Below are 21,810 nucleotides of genomic sequence, written 5' to 3' on the forward strand. Positions count from 1 at the left end.
TATTCTAGTTGCTTCAGAGGTCCGGGAACTGCCTCTCTGAGCACTTGTGGCAATACAGAAACACATCAGCCACAGCTGGATCCACACCAGTGCTTTAGAACACACTTGCAGCCTGCACCAAGAGCAAACTACTGCAAGCTCACAAACATTTCATTCCATTCCTGCTCCTGGCTGGCAGATTTGCATTGTTCTCTTGACAAACAGAAGGTGCTAATGACAACAATAAGTACAAATTGAGCTGCTTCATCTCCAGGCACCTTCATTTTCTCATGTGTAAATGGCACATAATGATTTTCAAAACATAGGGGTGGAGCTGTGCTTAGGTCACTGGAGAAAGGGCATCATAAATCCAGACAGTTTAGAAACAAATAGCTGTAAAGGAGTTTAGGCAATAGCCAGACTTTATCAAAGTGTAAGCAGTAGCACCCAATAAATACTTTATGAGTTGAGGAGGCAAAGCAGCTGTTTCTGCACTTAACCCCAAAGCAGGTGTGAAAAGGATGAGAGGTAAGACCTGTCAGAGACAGAAGCTATTGTTAATCCAAATGTTTGCTGTATGCAGTGACACACCAAAGCCCAGATGAAAAATGATATATATAGATGTTCTGGCTTCCAAAACAAAGGTATCAGGGATTGCAGGTGTGCTTGGACACAGGTAGGTGACTGCTCTGTTCAAAACAAAGTCACAGCACACAGAGCTAAAATACAACATTCTGGTCCATATATTAAAAACATTCCTGAATAAAGACGTTCCTCTCTTGAAGGAAACAGAAAATATTAGCAACATTACTACAATAACATTACAGAAGTTGCATTAATAGTGTCTTTTCACTTCACATGTCAGCAAACAACAGCACGGCTCCCAGAGAATAATGAAAATCAATCAAATCCCTGAAATATCTATACATAGAAACCAAAAAATGTACTTGAAAACTGGGTTTCCTTTTGTTTTCCTTATGCAGGTTTTTCTGCTGTTAAAAAGGCATCTTTGATTCATATCAAAGACAAGGAACAGAATCACTTTCAGAGACTCTGTGCATCACCTTCATAATACTCCAGATACAGTGCAAACAAATACAAACCTGAATGCCCATTCAGTGTCTGCTTTTGCATGTATTTGCAGGTAGAACTTAAATCTCAAAACAGTTCTGAAATCTCAATAAGCCAAATAATTCTAAAAATCTAATTTGTCTGTCCCCAGAGTTAGTAAAAAAACCCAGAACATGAACAATATATTCCTCTGTCAGTTTGCAGAGGGATTTTGAGCAGAGGGCTCATTCTTCATAGAAAGTGCCTGGTAAGGAATGCCTGGCTAAATCCTAAATGCATCAATGATAAATGTTGGGAGAAGCAAAACAGGTGTTCTGCCTCAGTAGCATCTGAAAGTTAAACTGCAATGTCTAGGCTGGAAATCAACTCAGTACTTCCTGAAACCAAAGTGGAGATCAGAATAAAACCCCTCAATAACACTCTTAGCATTGGATGTTCTACAACTGCAGCTTCACAGAGTACAAGGACAAAACCCAGTACTCCAGCTCAAAGCACTTGATGCCACCAAAAGTTTTCCATATGCAAGCAGAGTAGTTGTTCTTTTCCTCTTTCTTCCACTAACTCCTGCTACCTGCATTATACTTCATACTCAAAATGCTTTTTCATCCACTACTATATGACCTTGGCTCATGTCCTTCATATGAATTCTGAAGGTCAGAGATGTTGCAAAAAGATTTCTGCTTAAAGAAGGCTATATTGTCAGATAAGAACAGAGATTTGATTCAGGTAATAAAATCTGGACTGTCACTGTTTGAGGCTCTGAAAGGACATTTTTTTCCCTATGTCATTCTCCTCCAAGGCCAAAAACTCCATAACCAGACTTCATTTTTCATGTTTCACTGCCTTCCCTGCTGAAGGAAGAGACAGCTCAGGGTAGTCTCATCCATTAGTTATAACAGGATCATTGTACTGCAGCCTGTCTTGGGAATTGTTCTAAGAAAAGCTGATCTAAATACCTGGGATTTCAGATGGGCAGTTTTCCTGCCATGATGGGAACTAAAGTGTAAATTTTCAACAAGAAACTTAACAGGAGGAAAAACCTAGTTAAGAACCCCTTAAAATACACACTTGCAGTTTTCAACTGATCTTTCACAATACAATCCTAAACTTATGAACCATTTACATGTGAATACTGTGTACAAAGTACATTTGTTATTCAAGTATTTTATACCAAGTTTGAAATTACACACAACTTAGAACACATTACACATTTTGTGGTTTTTAACAGCCAGTTTATTCCTTCCACCAAGTAAAATGGGAAGTTCTGACATGGTACAAGCCCAGATATGAAAAATTACTTCAAACAGACAAACAAATAACAATTTTTTTTTCCCCATGTATAATCAGTCTGGCTGAAACTGCTGGACCTCTGGGATATATGAAGGATCAAGAGAAATACACTAATCCTACAGCTTAAAGCTAATATCATTAGTGAAACCTTCTCTCTGTTCGCTACCTGACCTGCAAGGATTCTGGTGACTGCCAGAAAGGATTTGAGAATGTAAATGAATTCAGGTGTTTATGGAAGAACAGCTCTGAGAGTCATATACAATGCAAAAGACCCAAGGTCACCTTTCAGACAGATAAACAGACAGCCTGATTGTGGAATGGCCCTGCTGCATGATCTGAGCAGCTCCAAGTGATATTCCATAGATATGCCCTGCGAAGCAAAAAGTAAACCAGTAATTTCACTTCTGCTTGAAAATGAATCAGAATTAACTCACAAAACAGGGTCTTGATTATATGCCAGATGCTGCAAAACATCACTCTGCCCTAATGACAAGAGAAGGAATTCAGCTCTCTGCTGGAGGCATTCCTGTCAGTCATCATCCAAGATTCCACAGCTATGACGCCATCACATTCTGCTGAAAACAGAAATACACCACTCCTCCTCTCACCCACTCTTTTTCACTTTTCTTCAAGATGACTGTGACCCTGAAAGATTAACTTCATTTTAGTAAGAGCTGGAGCTGAATAAACACTGTTTAGAGTCTGCAAGCTTGGCATCTGTGTCAAACTTCTCCTTCTGCCAATAAACAGATTAAACAAAGGTACAGAACTTTGGAATTTCAAGAGAACCTGAAAGTCTCAGCCAGCCCAAACACATAGTGATTCTTCTAATAAAACTCACCAACTAGATCCTGTGGCTTGTCTTGCCACAGCTGGGGGAAGAAAAGGGTTTTCTGTTATATTACCAGTTTTCCACAATAAACAAATAATTTTACCCTCTCTAACAGAAAAGACAATAAATAGAGGAAATATATTTAAATTAGCCAAAACACACAAAAATATTTCAATTAATGGAAACTTCTACTTTTTCCACTGCAGGAAAAGGGAACAATTATTAATTACAATAAAACATTCTCCTCCTCATATCAGTAAACCCCTGTAGTGTGGACCAGAGAAATGAGATATCCTCCAAAGAATGCCTCCATGAGCTGACGTGGAGGGAGTGGTGCACCAGGACAAGTACAAAATAAGCCTCCTAACAATACTGACGCTTCTAAAACTGATTATGATGCACCAAAATGAAAGCGTGTGCAGGGTGTAATCAGGAGGAAACATCACTACAGAAACATTGCCCAGGCATGCAGGAATGGAAAGTCAAAACTCAGAATTGAAATTGGTGAGTAATGTGAAAAGTCACAAGAAGGGCTTTTACAGGTACAGTGGCAACCAGAGGGAGAACCAGTGATACTGTGGGCAACTCACTGACATGAGCCATGCAAAGGGCTGATGCTCTCAGTGCCTTCTTCACCTGGTATTTACTGGCAAGGTCAGGCTTCCTGAGCTTCCATGCCTAGTGGAAGGTGAGATGTTTTACCTACAGCAGCAGAATATCAAAGTGGGGACCATTTACACAAACTGCACACATACAAGAGTTGATGGGACCAGATGGGTTCCTTCAGAGTGGACACTGAGAAACCAGGTCAAAGCCATCCCAAGGCTGCTCTCTGTCATCTTCTAGAAATCACAGCAATCTGGTGAGGTCCCCATCACAAGAAGAAAGGTAAATGCCACACCTGTCTTCAAAGAGCAGAAGAAAGAGGATGCAGAAAACTAAGGGCCAATCAGCCTCACCTCAGTCCATGGAAATGCTATAGAACAAAAAACTCTCCTAGAAATCACTTTGAGCTATAAAATGGTGACTGAAACCAGCTAGAATGGCCACCCTTAACTTGGCCCTGTACATATAACCCACCTGCCTTCCAAGATGAGTTGACTAGCTCTGACACAGTGAGAGCAGCAGCACATTGCTTACTCTACTTTTAACAAGGTCTTTGACAACTTCTGCATGGCCCAGCATCCTTGGAAGGTTTGAATCAGCTACAATTGGAGGAACAGGTATATAAAATATTGACTGGACAAGTAGTCTTTAAGAACAGTGGTCAGCAATTCTAAGTCTTGTTAGCAGTCAATATCAAGTGACATTCTTCAGGGGTTACTTGTGAGAATGACACCGTACAATGATGGCACTCTTGTCCTGGACAATAGAATGCACCCTCACCAGTGAGCAAACCTGAGGAAGTGATGGACAGCACAAAAGGCAGGGAGGCCATCTGGATGGACCTCAGGACACTGGAAGAATGAGCTGACACAACCTGAAAACTTGAAAAGGGTGAAGCCAGGTCTTGCACTCGGGGAAGGACAGCCCCATGGCACAGCATGGGCTGGATGCCAGCTGGCTCAGCAGGAAAACCCCCATGGTTCTGCTGAACAGGTTGGCTGTGAGTCAGATGTCTGCCCCAATGGAGATGAAGGCTAACTACACCCCTGGCTGCACTGGCAAGATTAAGCCAGCAGACCAAGGAAAGGGATTCTTTCCCCCTGCTCAGTGCCCCTGAGGCTGCCCCTGAGACAGTGTCCAAGAGAGAGATCCTGACAAGCAAACTGGCACAAGCCCAAGAAAGGGACTCTCGGGCAGTCAGGGGTCTGGAGCACACCACATACAAGAAGCCCTGCAGGAACTGTGTTTCTCCAGTCTGGAGAAGATAAAAAATGAATCTACCTGCAGTTTGTCAAAGACTGAAGCAGGTACTACGAGGAAAACAGATTTTTCTCAGAGGCACACAGCAGAAGGACAAGAAGCAATTGACATGAGCTGCAGCAAGGAAAATTCTTGCTGGATCAAGAATTTCACAATGTAGGTGACTCAGCCTAAGAAGAGGTATTGAAAAGCTATACAATTTCCCTGGAGGTTCTCAAAACTCAGCTGAACAAAGCCACAAGGCTTCCTATGAGCAGAAAGATGTCCTAGTTGCCCTCCAGTGGTCTTTTCTGACATAAATTATTTTGTTGATTCCATCAGTATAAAACCAGCATGGATGAGTTCTCCTCTAACTTCACACTGGTTTTAAGTCAATATAATGTGTGCTGCCAACAGTAAAGGTACTCTGGATTTACATATGCATTAGAAAACCCCCAAATCCTGCTTCCACAGGAATGAGCTTCTATACATTGGTAGAAAGGAATGGGGAAAAAATTATAGAACAACCTGTGGTCCTCATTAGATAAATCTGAGGTTGCAGAATGTATCAATGATAAAGTGAGGAAGTCAGTTCTGAACAACTAGAAGACATCAGAATCTCCTCCTTTTCTCTTTATATACAATGTAGACCTCCTGCAACCAGTCACTGAATTTTCTTCTCATGAAAGATCTTCTGGGAGGAGTTTTTGAAATCCAGTCCTCACTTCACCACTCAGCATCTGCATAGCAGTATGATGTTTCCAAGTTAAACACTGCTTCCCATTTAAATGGATAACAAGTAGTGCCACAGATTCCCAAGGTCAAATAGAAGACAAAGTCTAACAAATTGTAAGCTCCTGATTCATCAACTAGAAACACATCTAAACACCAATAAAGGAACTGCTTAATTAAAATGGATAAGGTGTGACCTGTGCTTGCAGGAAAATTATGATGGAACAGCTGGAATGGCTTCTATCCTTAGCTTTCACCTCACCTTTGTGGAGAGGCTGTGGTCACCCCTGCAGGAGTGGCTGAGTGCCACGTGCATTCCTGCTGGAGCACTGCTTTACAGCCCAGCTTACTTCTCTAAACTGCAGCAACCTCTGGGAGAGAAGCAGGTAGGGAGCTGGCAGCATTAACCACTGTCCCAGATAAATGCTTAGGAAAATAGGTCAGAGCCTTCACAGGCACACAAGCACTCTGCAGAATCAGTCTCAGTGACAATCTCCATAGAGAACGTGTAGCTCAAACAGTACAGTAAGATACCTTGTAAATTTGAAAACAGGAGGTTGGTAATGCCTTTATTCATCCACATTTATTTCCTGCTCACTGGAAGCATATAGCTAGCAGTTCACTTCTTGGAAAGAACCTACTGTGTATCAAAGGCCTGCCTCTTGAAAAGTAACTATATATCCATACAGATAAATGTTTATACACACTATAAAGTCTGCATGCAAGATTCCTACATAGATCAGATAGCTATGTGCTCACTGCTTCAGTTTTCTCCTAGAACAAATGTTTTGTTGTAATGAGCACATTTAGATACCAGTAGCAGCCTCTCCAAGGCAACAGAAAACTCTCTTAGGGCTGCAACCCTCCAAAGAATCTCAGAAAGTTCTGCTAGCAAACCTCCTTTAAGCCACATGGTAGCAGCTCAGGCAAGCCATTCAGCACTGCAGCTGGATTCAATGACACCGGTGTGCACATGCTCTGAGGCAACCCAGAATTGACCAAAGCACAGATATTCCTTTAAAGCCTCCACTGCACACAAATCCTGCCCAGGTGACAGCTGGTGAGTAGGCTGTGATGTCAAAGGTAACACAACAATTTGCATGATTCTCAATAAGATCAAGCTATTTTTAATTTTTATCTAGTCATCATTTCAAATACAGACAAACACTGGCAGAAACACATGCAGATTTTCAGGCAACTCCTGAAGAATTTTCAGCTGCCCTGACTCACTTCAGTTTTAATTTTGTCTTTCATTAATGCATTGAGAAATTGTCGGTCAAAACCTGCTAGAATAGACATAAAAATTACATTTAAAAAAACCAAACCAAAACAAAAAAAACTAAGAAGAGCTCAAATTTCCAAGGATCATCTCTTACATATTTACCTGCTGGCTCTATGCCTTCACCCTGGGTCTCCTCCAAATGAGGCAGCAGATCCCTGCAGACAGTCTCTGCATCTGTAAAGGTTCTAAAAGCAAATAGAACTATTAAGATGTTATCCAGGAGCACTAGCAGGATCTACTACAATCAACATACAAATATGCAAAATAGATATCAAAAGGTAAACAAAAACACAGATTGCAAGCCCTTTGAAATACAAGCAGGTGGAATTGGAAAGTTCAGGGCTATCAAATACATTCTCACTCTTGCACACTCCACTATGACCCAGTGCAATGGAAATGCCTTACCCTAAGAATGACATTCTTTATTTCACACTTTTGGTTAAAACATCATGGAATGTACCAGATGAAGACACTAACTTTGAACTTCCACAAAGAGGCCATGAACCATCCAAGTATAAAGAATGAGTTACCAATCTTAACCCTGATCATACTGACACTGCTACTATAACAACACCTTGTAAATTGTCACTGTTGGTACCTGATGAAGCTCTGAAGTCAGGGCTTTTTTTTTTAGGCCAGGAAGAGAAGGAAATTTTAACAATACTACTACTACTAATAATAATAAAGTTTCTCAATAATGTTACCAACACAACAAATTATCATTAACACATGAATGAAATTAACTTCTCCTAAAAGTAAACAGACCAAGTTTAAAGTACAAGTACAAACTCTAACCCAAAAAGTCTGTAAGGTGACAGACTGCTAAAAATTCCATGTGCAAAATACCTTAACATAAGCATTTAGAAATTACCAAATATAGCAATGCACTACAGATTATGCAAGAATAGCAGCATAAAGATTTTTTAACTTAGCTAGTTTCATTTCATAGAACAAATGGTGGGAATCAGAAGGCCTTAGAGGCTAAGAAGAAGCTAGAACTTCCTTCATTCTTTCTCCATACATACAACAGAAGAGTCCTGAGTGAAGCTTCCTGAGGAAGGAAGTCCTTCCCCCCACAGTGTAATAAATTAACTCAAAATGTAGAAAAAAAAAGCTGAAACAATACCCCTCACAGCTTTCAAATAAATGCAACCTCAAAAGCAGTTTTTACACAGTGATGACAGGGAGCAAACAGCAGGACCAAACACTACATCAGGCACTATTTCCCATTTCATATTAACAACCACACTTGTAAAACACTTATATATGTGGGACACTCCTAGAATTTCTTATTGTCACAAAAGCCTTAAGCAAGCTGTATCTCCCTTACAATAATGCAGCAGGCCATGTAACTCTTCACCCCTCAGAAGTGACAACCACAGTTCTTTTCCTGCCTCAGGTACCCTCAGAGCAGGGCACAGGTCACAAAAGCAGCTGAAGAAAAACAAGGAGTCATCACTAATCTTGCCTGTGAGGATACTTCCTCTCTTGTTAATGGCATAATGGCATGAAACATGAAAGGGCTTGCCTGATAAGCAAAATGAGGATCTGAAAATAGTCACTGGCTTGGCGAAGGCAGATGCTGATGAGAAACGGAGTAATTTAAATATAGAAGGGGATTATCCCACATTTTGAAAGGTAAGCCTGTGTTTGATATGTGGAAGAAATGGTGACTTAATGAAGTGGGATTGCAAAGATAGAATGAAAGACCAGGAAGATCTATTTGGGAATAAAACCAAAAACCCTCATCTGAAATAACTTAAGAACATATGGAAGTCTGCCATCTCAAAACACTTGATAGAATTCTTTATTCTTTTCCTATTTTAAAGAAGAACTATATTTGATGTTTAACAATCCAGTGGAACCTTTTCCTTTAAATATCTTGTGAATAAAAAAGCTTTTTATTATTTTACAAAACAAATAATCTGAAGTCTTGGTCCAAAGATAACCAAAACTTTTTTGATGAAAACAAACAGCAGAAAAGCCTTCTGAATAAAACAACTCTGATTAGTAATGTATCCAAAGAGGCTCATTTGATGATACTCAAAACCTTAATAAACATTAGTAATGACTTTCCCCAGATTAATATTTCTTTATATTGCTGTATTCTTACCTATTATAGGACACTGGTTCAGTTTACATTATATTCTCTTTATAGAAAAACAGCCAACCAACATTTGAACTTCTGGACTTCCTCTGGTAACGCTTCAAGGTGCAAAACTTCCACGAGGATCCCTACACATTCAGTACCTTTGTGAGTGTTAAAGTTGGGAACACTCCATGCCACACAGTTCTTACCTGTCCCCATGAATCAGGCAGCTCATTTGAGAGGGAGGTTTTTTTCCCTGAAAGTACAATTAAGACATTTTCTCTTCCAACAACAACTTCTGTGTATATTCAGAACCAATGCTTCTGATTGAAAGAATGTGGCTTTGATGACTTTACTTTCACCTTTTATTAGGAGTTATTCCTTTAAAAATTAAGTAAATATCCAAGAATGGTTATGGTATCTGGAATTGTTCTAGACTGAACTGAGCAGAATTTGGTGGGGCTGCCTGATCAAGAGCTTAGTGAGCATAAATTGCAGCAAGGAGAAAAGGCACTGCAGAACCATGGCATGGTGCCAAGATGCCCCAGCAAAACCAAAATGCTTCAGAGATCTGGATTTTGGCTCTTAAATTTTTTATTAAGACTGAGGTTCTGCATAAATTATTCAGTGTTATTAGTGCAGGGCCAGCATCTTCCAAAATCCAACTACCAGTTTAAAGGTGGACTTTCTGCATCTGGTCTCTGCAAGTTTACAATTCCAAAGATAATAAGCAAAAACCTCTGCAAATCACAGAGAGCTTGAATTCAACAGCAGGGATCACTTGAACAAGTCAATTAGGACAAACTGAGATAGAGTTCCAAAACACTGACCAGCTAGAACTAACCAAAGCATATTTCTGTAGAACTCCACTAGCATGGGTGTTTTTTGAATGACAGTATTTCCTGGGGTAATTTGGGTTTTCATTTCAAGGTATTGCTCCAGCAAACATGACCTCATCTGCTGCCTGAATTCAACACTCTGCTCTCACCTGAGACAGCTCAGGCTGGCTGGTTTATCCAGAGCTCTGGGGCAAAGCCCAACACTGCCCACCCCACCCACAGCTCCCACCACTCCCCTGTGCCCCCTGGATGCTATTCCACACTGAAGCTGCTCTCACACACCAGGCCAACCTGAAAAGCAAGATTCTGAACATTCTCTATTAACAAAGGGAGAGCTTCCTTTCCCTCTGTGTTTCCATGACTGTAACAGCTCTAGTGAGATTTGTCTTTGCAACCCAGGGAGCAATGTGTGTGTGAGGTAAAATAATGACAGATGTTACTGACAGCCCTTCCTGCTGGGTGTGAGTCACCAGAGGAGAAGCATCCAAGCTGGATTTGCTGTCATAGCAATTACTGGGTTGATCTGAGTGTATTTGATAGCAACCACTGAATACAGTATCACTGCTTATTGTAACTACAGAAACTAATGCCACAGCTAAATCTCTGCTTTTATCATAACAAAATGAGTGCTCTTTTGCTAATTGCACACTAGAAAAACTGTTTGTTCTGTTACCATAATGATGCTTAGTGATTAATGGCACTACTTACCGTGATACTCATTTCCATATTTTTTCATTGTTGTTTTAAGGGACTTTGGAATTAGCCTTTCCCTTCCACAGGCTCTGTTTCCTGTTCTGGGAATTAGAATTTCTGCTTAAACTCACGCTCTAGGCCAGATACAGATATTTGCTGTCATCTAAATTGTTTCCTCATAGTAAAATCTGGTGAAAATACAAACAATAAAACTGAAGAGAGTCTACTAAGTCAGTCTTTAATATGATAATAAACCATTTTCCTCTTTGGAAAAAACATTTTATAGAAACTCACACTTGAATAAGCCTTACAGAATACACTGAGTGTCCTGTATAATTAGGTTGTAGCTTTTCTCTCAAATTTAAAAACTATGAAATTAATGTTCTAGGATACATTTTGGCCTTGTTTCTGCAGACTGATTTCTACTACCACAATCTGCACCAAGAGAATATGAACACTGTTATGCAGCCATCATATTATTATGAAGTTTAAGGGGAACCTATTCATTAAGCAGATCACGTATGGGAGCAAATAAAAAGACATCTCATTCTCTTGGTATTCCCATTCCCTATCCTATTCCTGTTCAACTCCTGTAATCTTGTCAATGATAAGTTTTTACCAGTCAGCTCTCTACAGGAATTATCAAAAATTTAAAAGATCAGCCTTTCTAGAGAGAGAGAGGCTTTCTATAAAGTTGCAAAAATAAGCCATTTAAACAAATAATTACATACATAAATTCTTAATACATTATTCAGGACAGGGTATTCCTTTAGCTGTCAGAATATTTACTCAGAACCCTCTATGCACACACAGCAAGCCAAAGTACTTTAACATTTGGAAATCACATTGACAACTGCTCACAAAGAAGACTCAAACATTTTTTGGTCATAAAACCAGTGGATAGTTCAGACCACACATTCACTCAAAGCCACACTCTGAGCTTCCAGACCTGTGCTGTCAGATTCACAAGGAAGATATCATCTCCTCCTCCCTTTCCTGGTATTCCTGTTGCAGAGGCTTCTTCATTACACAGCTTTTCCACTCCCACCCTGCTCCTGGGTACTGTTGTACTACATGTGAGATCACCATGCAGCAAAATATTTTTATTAATAATTATTCTTATTCTGGTTTAATGGATGAGACATAGTCACTGTTGAAGATGCTGCATTCATTATGGGATAAGCTGAGGTTGTGATGTGATGCCTCTGTTTAGAAGAACAGTAAGTTCAAGGTGCAAAGCTCTGGCTGTGGTCAGCTATGTTACTGCAGCTCAGGTCTACTTAACTTCCAAAGCTTTTATTATAAAACTTGCACAATTGCACGATTTTTCTGCTTTTGCCCTCTCAAAAGAAATTATCCTGCAGACTGTCTGCAACAGAGAACACAGCCAGTAGGGAGGGAAAGCTCAGTTCCAGTGGCTGCAGAGTGCATACAATTTCTCTGCCCCTTACATGATTTTTCCAAAAAGCAATCCTGTTCAGCTTCTCCTGGGGATGCTCTGACAGCACTGCTGCCAGACTCAGTGGCTCTCAGGAAAGCTCAGTGCTGCTCTGCTCTCACTGTGATGATCCAAAGCAGTGCAGTTCCTTCCTCTGCCTTGCTGCTCCTCCGGGCATATCACCTACAGGCTCACCAGAGAGTGCATTCACATGGCAGTGGCCATGTTACTTCATACTTCTTACAACAAAGTCCCCACCTTTTAATTAAACTCCTTTCTTTGCTTGCCTTGCCCAAAGAAATGTTTTGTAAGACACAGGTGTTTATCTTAGGGAGCAATGTGTGCAGATCCCCATTTGCACAAGCACTTTTTTTTCAGACACTTCTTTGTTGAACTGGTTTTCCTAACTATTAAATATCAATCCTATTTAATAAACACAAAAAATAGGTTGAAGTGGAAAATATGCCTTTTTCCAAGACAGAATTTCTTCATAAATTTTGATTTTATCTTTTACTACTTGCTTCTCTTGGGGACAACTTAGTGAATTCCTTCTCTAAACTCTTGCAGCTCAGTGGCTTGATTATTTAAGGAATCCACTACAAAGTGGAAGATAAAACATCCTTCTTCTAATCAAGTGTCCATCTTGTGCTGTTTCAGTCTTGGTGACAAGTGTCCTAAATATTGATCTCTGTTCCAACACTGAGGAATTCCCCCCTCCAAGCTTTTGCTGCATGTTCTCCAGGCCAACCCAGCTACACACATTCCACCAGCCTTACTCTGCATTAGAGTTGCTTTGGGGAGTGTTTTGGGTCTACATCTGCACATTCTTAAAAATCTTTCATTGGGTGTTAGACATTTTCAACAGCTCATTGGGACATTTGAATTCAAGAGAGAATCATTAAGTATTCATCTGCCAACTCTTCTGGCAGCAAAAAGCAATGGCTTAAACTACCTATGGGTAACCTCTGAAAACTGTAATGATTCTGGTATTTTGCCTAGAGACTTCAGAAACTAAATATCTTCATCTGGATCCCATTCATGAGAAATCCTTTCCCAAATCCCCATGTATCCTATAAGAGACCAAAATACCAAATCCAGTATTTTAAAACAGAACTCTAGGGACTGGTTGTAGAAATGAGGACATTTCTACAATGTGACAAAGACAATAAATTCAGAATCACAGATCTGACCTAGAGTTCTAGACAAAGACAATAAAGTCACTCTGACTTAAATCAACATAGCACCACAGCTTTGACAGATTGGCAGCTAAAGAGACTGGCACAGAAACAGTCAAGAAAATACTCTGTCTCCAGACTCTGAGGTGCTGCCAACTGTTAGCCAAGATGTTCTGAAGATGTTTTCTCATTTTTTACAACATAAGGGAAAAAAACCCCACAGTAATGACACACCACATCAGTTCTTTAAACCCTCTTTTTCTGTAATGAAACATTTTTCCTATAATGAGTAGAGAGTCTCAGGAAGTCCCCATGGCTCTTTACAGGACACTGCTGTCTATTATGACTGGTCATCTTATTTACTAATTACTCTTCTATTCAAATGAGGGCAATATTAGAATACATTCCTTATTAATTCTATTTAAAAGTTCCCCTTTGCCCTTGAAGAACAGGTTAGATTTAGCTGTTAATTGGTTTCCATGCCCTCATGAGATTTAAAAACAGGGCCATAGATCAGCCCAGATATGTTCCCATTCTTGCAAAAAGGCTCAGCTGATTCAACAATCACTTTGATTTTCCCAGTGCACAAGAAACCAGTCTTTGTGAAATTACACACAACTTCTTCTCTCACAAAGATATATTTAAGAGCTAAACAAATGCTGAATAAAGAACAAAATACTAGTGATAAACAGCTGAGATCTATTTTACCATATAACACAGCTGGCACACACCTTCTAGTAAAACCTATTTCTTTACTTGCAAAAAATAGAACTGAAGCATTTTATTCTTGTTAGGAATAAACATCCTCAAAAATCAGGTCATTTATTTTGGTGAGCAGAGCAGTTTTCAGGATAGCTGAGAACTTCATGGCTGAATGGGAAGAAATAAACAATGTAACGAGCCCTTTTTCTTCTCCCCCAAAAAGGCTCTATTCAGCAATTGGGAGCATACTACAACCCTGCCCTGACCTTGGGACAGATTTTCTGGCTCTGTCCTCCCCTGTGCAGCAAAAGCCCAGACCTGAAGCAGAAATCTCCCAGTGTCTGTCTCTGAATGGCTATTTGCAGGGAATGTAGCAAAGTTAGGTCACACAGAACTCATTATTTCATCTCTGCCTCATTTTTAAGGTCATACTGGCTGATTCAATTTCAGCCTTATAAAAGATCTTCCTTTCCTATTTCCATTTGATACAACTTCATTTTCTTTGTCTAGTCCTTTCTACTTGGAATCCTACTTCCAGCATACTAAAAAAAGGACAGAAGTTTGCTACCTAACTTCAAACCACACCAGGTAAACAACAGCATTTAATGCAACAGCATAAACATGGCAACATGCACTGGCATCTTCAAAAACAAACAAACACAGATGTTTTATGCCAAAGACTTTGAATGCATCAAAAGTATTTTGAGTTCTAGGGTCTGATATTCTTCCATCAGAAATTCAGTAAAAACCCAAATGCTAAACGTATTTCTAATACAGGAACCTTAAACTTCCTGTTTGCAGTGGATGCAAACCATTGTACTTTTAAATTCTCCTTTAACCTTTTTCTTTAATAAAGAAAATAAAAAAATTAAAATCTGAGTTAAGTATGTGACAAATAGAAGCATGCATGGACTAAAATAGAGGCATTATTACTAACTTAGCAAAATCCTAACTTTCATGAGTTGGAGTGTATGCATACCTATATAGATCACAAGTCAAATAATAGTTTATGATCTTTGGACAGATTAAACCAAAAAATGACAATTCTACTACTTAACTACACTGGGATTCCAGACACAACAGCAATACATTCAAAAGTTTTCAAAGATTTCTTAAACTTCTTCCTGTCCTGAAAACCTTAAGTCTTTGGATTGCTCCTCATGATTCTTATCCAGGATTACAGAGTCCAGAACAGAAGAAACCATTATGGCAGAAATTATCCCAACCAATCCTTTACCTGAAAGGATCAAACAAATCTTCCAAGAGACATAACATGCAAGTTATTCCCTAAATAAATGTGAAGTTAGATATAACTTAACAGAAGGCTAAATTCAGTCTCTGGAAATGGATATTGGTCCTTAGCAATACTGACAAACTCCTAACAATCAGAAGCTAAAATATTTCCCATGAGATGTCTTGTTCTAATCTTAAATACTTCCAAAAACTCTAGAGATGGGGAGATTGTCTCTTAGGAGATCCCATTCCAGTGATAGATCAACAGGTAGAAGGACACAACATGTTCTTTTTGGGCTGCCTAGGACAGAAAGGAGGAGACAGCACCCAGCAGGATCATTTTTGTAAAAGGTAACATAAACATCAAAATACACTCCTCTAAAACTCACTTGCCCACTCCCACCTCTAAGAGTTGGGTTACCTGGTTAAGCTCTGTTGCCTTTGACAGGAAGAAGATGGTCTGTCACAAAGATCAATTATTACCTGAGGATTACCCCCCAAATCCACAAGAGAAGAGGCTAAATAGCCTCTGTGCTAGAAAATAAACATTATACAGGTGTATCCTATATGCCAATAAGATACAAGCAACATATTACCTACTCAATGATGCTAGTAGGTTTAAAGCCAAAGTAGGATTTAGCAAAGGAGAATAAACCTATTTATAATCTTCATTAACAATTTTCTCTTATTCTAGCCTCAAAAGATACTCCTTATTCTTCATTAGATAGTAGAGACACCAGGAAAAATTCTTGTGCATCTGCACAGTAGCACAAGAGAAGCTGGGAAAAATCAGTATAGGAGTTTGTTAAAATAAATGCTCAAGCTACTTTACCCATTTTCACAGCTTCCTGAAACATTCCTTGCATTTTCAGTCTGCAGTTGTGTTGTGAGAGTCTCGCCACTGTTAGGCATGCTGACAAACCCTGCAAAGCTGGTCACAAATATGCTGAAGAACTGTGCAGATCAGGCATAAATGAGCTACTTGGAGAACCAAAGAAACCAACAGTAACTGGTTATTTGTTAGAAAAAACCACCACGTAATGCAAGAGGAGGAGTCTACTGCTACAAAAGCTATTTCTTTCTGATTTTAACATGCTTGAAATGTCGCAGTGCCTGTGAGCTGCTTACTGTTAAACTTTCTTTTTAATTCACTTTTCTTTAATTATCCATGAGAAGAATTTTAATGAGTTCACAATGCTTTAAGATGCAAATCTTTTCTTTTGCCAAGATTTCCACAAATTCATTCACTCAAGTTGAAGCAATCCTAATTTTACTAAGTCTAGTTTCGAAAAAGAACATTCAATGAAGCTATTTTCTTAAAGAAAACACAGATTAATTACATTAGGAAATGCCTTAAAGTCAACTCAACCTATGAAACCCAGCACTGCAACAGCTAAGCACCTCCTCCAGCACCACAACTACAGCAGCACTTCCTGCACCTCACCAGAGCAGGTCTATGGTATAATATGGAAGTTTCTACACATGACTGAACAAATTACTTCAGGATGTAAGAGAGACCAGTTCAGCTATTTAGGCTACTTCTATACTGGTAAACTAAACAAAATCCAGAGAATGGCTCAAGGCATGCACTGTGAGCACCTTCCCTGGCATGGTTCTGTATGAACTGGCACTTGCCTGGGACAATGCAGGGCAGAGGCTGTCACTGGAGATGATATTAATGACCACCCTGTCTGGAGGAGGAAGAGATGCAAGCCATGCTGTGCCATGGCCTTCAGAGCCAGAGAACATCATCTAAAATGTTTTACTTAATGGTATAAAGAGAGCCATAGTGACTAGGAGTATCTAAGATAACAAATATTAACTTTGTAGAAAGTGTGGATTTTATTCCAGAGTGCCTTGCACCATATCCAAACATATAATTGTAGACAATGCAACTTGAAATGAAAGAAAATTTTTAAGTGAGGTTCTAAGAGATCGATTCTCAACACCAGAAACTTGATTTGAAAATATCTGAACACAAAATGGGGGTATTTCAATGGTAAAAATTTGTCATCATATGCAGCAAAACTCTATTTGTCAGGATTGATTTAGCTCTTTCATTTTGGGATAATTCTCCAAACCCTTTGTTCCAACAATTCTCTGCAGAAAGCCACAAGGTCTCTTCCTTGTAACCAACTTTCCAGTAACATAATAAAGAAAACTCTGCTGCAAGAAAACCCTTCTTTTTCTTCTTCAGGTCATCTAAAGTGTTTTAGATGCTATATGAAGGAAACCAATTAGAGAACTGCTAATCACCTTGATTGAGTTGCATCTTTGGTGTTTAGTGGCTGGGTAACAGGCTGGTCTCCTGGAAGGAAATGGCTGCTCATTCTCCAAGTCTTGTACTTTCAGTGAATAAACAGATAACCTCAAATTTATGTGTCTTCTGTATACACTGCATTTATGAAGGATTTTTTTTGTTTTGTTTTTCCTATTATTTTCCTTAAACTTGCTGATGGTTAGCAAATTATTTTGACACAATCAAGCATTCTCCAGTGGCAGATCACTCCTCCAGTAACAAGGGCAGCTTGTTACTGCTAGAAGGGAAGCCAGACTGTGAAGTAAGGGGAATTTATCAGTGGGAATTGGTGGAGAAGAGTTGCTTTGGATTCTCTATTGTGTGACTGTAAGAGAAAACCCACATCATTGTGATAAACTGTGTTCCCTGCAATTGTCAGCCACGGTCTTGTCACTTGAACAACAGGCTCGTGAATGTCAGGCTGTAATAGTTTGACACAGAACCTGCCTTTGCAGTTCTGGTACATTTCTAGGTTGACTTCAAGTTTCACGAAATAAATCCTAACAAATGAGGCCAGCAACTTACATGTAACTTAGAGCAGAAAAAACCTTCATCTTGAAATGGTTTTTACATGTTGCACCTTACAAGATGGTACAATCCTTTTCTTTTATGCCTAAATCTACCTCCATGCAAGCTGCACAAGCCTGCACTAGACCCAGACAGAATATTTGTGCTGGGATGGGCTGCTTTTTGCAGCTACAGGATAAGATTTCTGGGCATTGACAGGCTCACTAAGCAATAAAGGAATATAAAAGCCAAATAAAGCTCACATTCTTTGCTCTGCAATTAGGACTGGTATCTGTCAGAAATTTGCAGCCTCAGAGTTGAAGACTATCACTACAATTTGCACAGTCCCAAGATCCCAAACAGAAATATCAGAGAGGCCAAACCAAAGCCATGTTGTTCCTAAGGCCCAACAGTGACCAACAGCACTGCAAAGCAAACCAGCCTTGGTGTGGGTGGAGCATGCTTGGGACAGGATGTTTCAGGTTTAATTCACAGCAAGACTATGGAAAAAACTACCCAGGGCTCTGTACTCCCCCATCTATTTACTTGTAAGGCAAGAAAGTGAATGTTTCCATGTACCATAAAAGCTGTATTTACTTAAAATGAACAGAGGGGTGGACTAATTCTGGATGCTCCTTGCTAGTCATCCCTGTTAGTTTAAGCAACTGTACAACAGGGCCCTTGTTTTAGTCATATAACTGGTAACAAATAGTGTCAAACAATACTTTTGGTGCAAACATTAAACTGGTAGTCCTATTGCTCCTCCCATCTTCCAGCACTGAATCCAAATCAAATCATCAGAAGCCTTACCTCACAACCACTACCAGCAGAACACCTCATGACCTTTATTCAAAGCCTGTTCCAAAGGCTTTGTTACATTTCTTTACCTAAATTGCACCACTTCTAATATTTTTTTATTATTTCATATCAGTTTTCCTAGAGCCTGTCAGCTTTTCAACTTGCTACTAATTGCAGCCCTCTGCCTGCTATGTTCTGTTAACTACATTACTGTGATTATCTACAGCTCTCTCTTTTTCCTACTTTCTCATAAAATTAAAAATTTAATTCAGTGTCTAAAACATTTTAGCTAAAGTAAAAAAAAAATTAAACTCCACAGATCTACTGAATGAGAGTAGTTTTCAGGGTTTATGCAAAATTCTAAATCCAAACATGTCTTCAAATATTACAATGTCAAAGCCTCCATTAAATCTTACTAAACAAGGGAGTCTAAACACACACCCAATTTATGCTACCTTGGGCCAAGGAGATGATGCTGAGGGCAGATTCCAGAATGAAAAGCTTCAGGCAAGCAACAGCTTTTTAAACTCACATATGCTCTTTAGAAATTATTTATAAATAAATTATATTAGTTATATTTATAACTAATTTATTTCTAATGCAGGAATTCAGAATAAACAAACCTGTGACTGTTAGTTACTCATTACACACTACCCTAAAATAGCTCAAAACAAATGCCATCATTTACATTTTTCCTGGAGGTACCGATCTTTTACTTTCCATCTATAGTAAAAAGATTTTTCTAACAGTTTGTTTCTATAGAAAATATCCTTTTCATATCATTATTATGGCCCCAGGGCCATTAAAGGTTCATTAAATGAAACTGTCACACTTCATTGTTTAACGTACATTTTTAATAAGACTAAAAATCATAGCTTAAAAATATTATTTAAAGGATATTTCCCCAAGAAGTTTGTAGAAATTGTGCTAACTTTTGAGATCTGGATGCTTGAAAGAATCCAGCTCAGCACAAAGAAAAGTCTGCTGTGATTCTAATTTCACCTTATAGAGGAAATACTGAAGCTCTTTAAGCAGATTTAGTGTGACTGAAAAGAGACAATCCCTCAGATTCCTGACTTTTTTTCCCCAGTGTTCATAATAAAAAGGTTTTTTTGATACTTTACAAAAATCAAGGGTGCTGCAAGAAGCTGCAGCTGCAGTTCAGCAGGTTGTTCTCTTACCTGTGTCTCCAGGATCCTGCTTTCAATGAGAAATAGCAATACAGCCAGATTAAAAAAATGCAAACAAGCAGATTCAAGCAGTGATTTATATAATGGGATTAAATGATAAATGCATCATTCTTGTAGGATATAAAGATGCTGCATGGTCCCAAGGTCAGGGGGGAAGCAGTTTTAACTCCTGTTTTGAGCTAACCTGTTTCAGAACCAGAGTCCTCTGGTGGCTAAATGAAACAGGCTCCAGATCTATTGACTCCCCATTCCCAGTCCATTCCTGCCTCCCTGCAGAGAACAGAAATTCTCTGCTTGTTTTCCTCTTGACACCCACATGCAAATTTGATACTGGGCAAGCAAAAAGCAACAAGGTGATTCATGTTACATGTGGCAGGAGGGAAGAAAGGGAAAGAACAGTAAAAGAAATCAGTTGTTCATCTGAAAAATGGATGAGGAACTGCTGGTTAGCAACAACCACAAACTTTAGGAGGCAAGGTGTGCACCAGAAGAAACAGAGTTGGGCACATACACCCTTGATCACCAGGCTGGTTGAGTACAGGAACCACGACTGTAATTGCTGAGAAATCTGTCTGCATGTGTAAAGGCTGTATCACATTTGTACTGATCATGACAAAACCATCTGCTGAGAATTCTAACTCTGTTGCATAAAATAATTATTGATAAATAGGAAGTGTTTTGCTTCACACAGCTGTAGGACTGTATTCTCCTCAGGTACCAGAATGACTGCATCACTCAGACAAGAGTGATGTAGGACATGCACATGATGATGCAAAAAATATCCATTGGCTGGTATCTCCTGTTTTTATAATGTCAAACATCAGCCCTCACTACTTTTCCCACTAATTCTTTGAATAAATAACAACTTGATTGCACCAGCTGGAACCAAAGATGGAGAAAACAAATACTGCATATGAAGCTAAACATAACCTGATAGGTCTCCCTAATAAAATGAAAGTAAATGACATAGGAGGCTCAATCCTCTTAAGCAAAGATCCAAACCAGCCAAGTTTTTGGCTGTTATTACAAGTAACAAATGTTAACAGTAAGAAACCATCCACCAGTGTGAGTTCTTATTATATTTACCAGTATCTACATATACCTACAGGAGGATTTCTACTCACAGAAATTATATACTCTTTTTATGACATACTAAAGATGGATCTCTACAATTCATTATGTGCTTTGAAAGCTTCTCATCTACTAAAGCATTCAGCTACTACAAAGCTATAAGCTGATTTATTGTTTCTTCTTAAAAGGAAATATTATGTTCAGAACAACAGATTATAGCTAATTTATCTTTAAGGTAGAGACCATTATGAGAATGAACCTTTTCTTTGCCTTAAAAAGGAGATATTTAGTTCTTGGCCTACAAGTTTACAGAATAACTTACCATAAATATTTCTAGAGAAGAGTTTCTGGATTTACTTGTCAATATAATTTCACAATTGCAAAACATAGTTCAGCTGCTGATAATTATGCTTGGAGAAAATAATAATTACCAACACTGATTTCTTTCTTGTGGTTTTGAACTGTTCCTTTCATTGATATTTTCTGTTGATTTCCTGTAATTAGCTCCCCCTTCTTCAGTAAATTTACATGCTGAATATAAGTAGATTGTATTAATTCAATCTTCTAATAGTATTTACCTGAAATACAGTAGGAAGTTCATTATAGTGGCACCAGAGCTCTAAATGATGACAAATTTTCATTCAGATCGCTCCCTCTTTTTCTTTTTCCCCATTTCCCACTGTTAGACAACACAACAGGGCCCTTTCCTTCAGTCATCCTGACTCTTTACCTGGGCTGTGCTTGG

General features: G+C 39.0%; 1 protein-coding gene across 2 annotated transcripts in view; it reads right to left on the minus strand.

Annotated features, from left to right (window-relative positions):
• Positions 1-16,200, minus strand: part of ACSBG1 (acyl-CoA synthetase bubblegum family member 1) — a 35,352-nt gene extending 19,152 nt beyond the window's left edge. For both annotated transcript variants that reach the window (XM_054642005.2, XM_054642004.2), the window contains exons 1-2: positions 16,033-16,200; positions 7,134-7,216 (exon numbers count right to left, since the gene is read on the minus strand). In XM_054642005.2, coding sequence (XP_054497980.2) covers positions 7,134-7,216; positions 16,033-16,112 — 163 coding nt within the window. In that variant the 5' untranslated portion in view covers positions 16,113-16,200. The remainder of the gene's footprint in view (positions 1-7,133; positions 7,217-16,032) is intronic.
• Between the last annotated feature and the right edge of the window lie 5,610 nt (positions 16,201-21,810).

Source organism: Agelaius phoeniceus, chromosome 13, assembly GCF_051311805.1.
Source record: "Agelaius phoeniceus isolate bAgePho1 chromosome 13, bAgePho1.hap1, whole genome shotgun sequence".
NCBI classification, from domain to species: Eukaryota; Metazoa; Chordata; class Aves; order Passeriformes; family Icteridae; genus Agelaius; species Agelaius phoeniceus.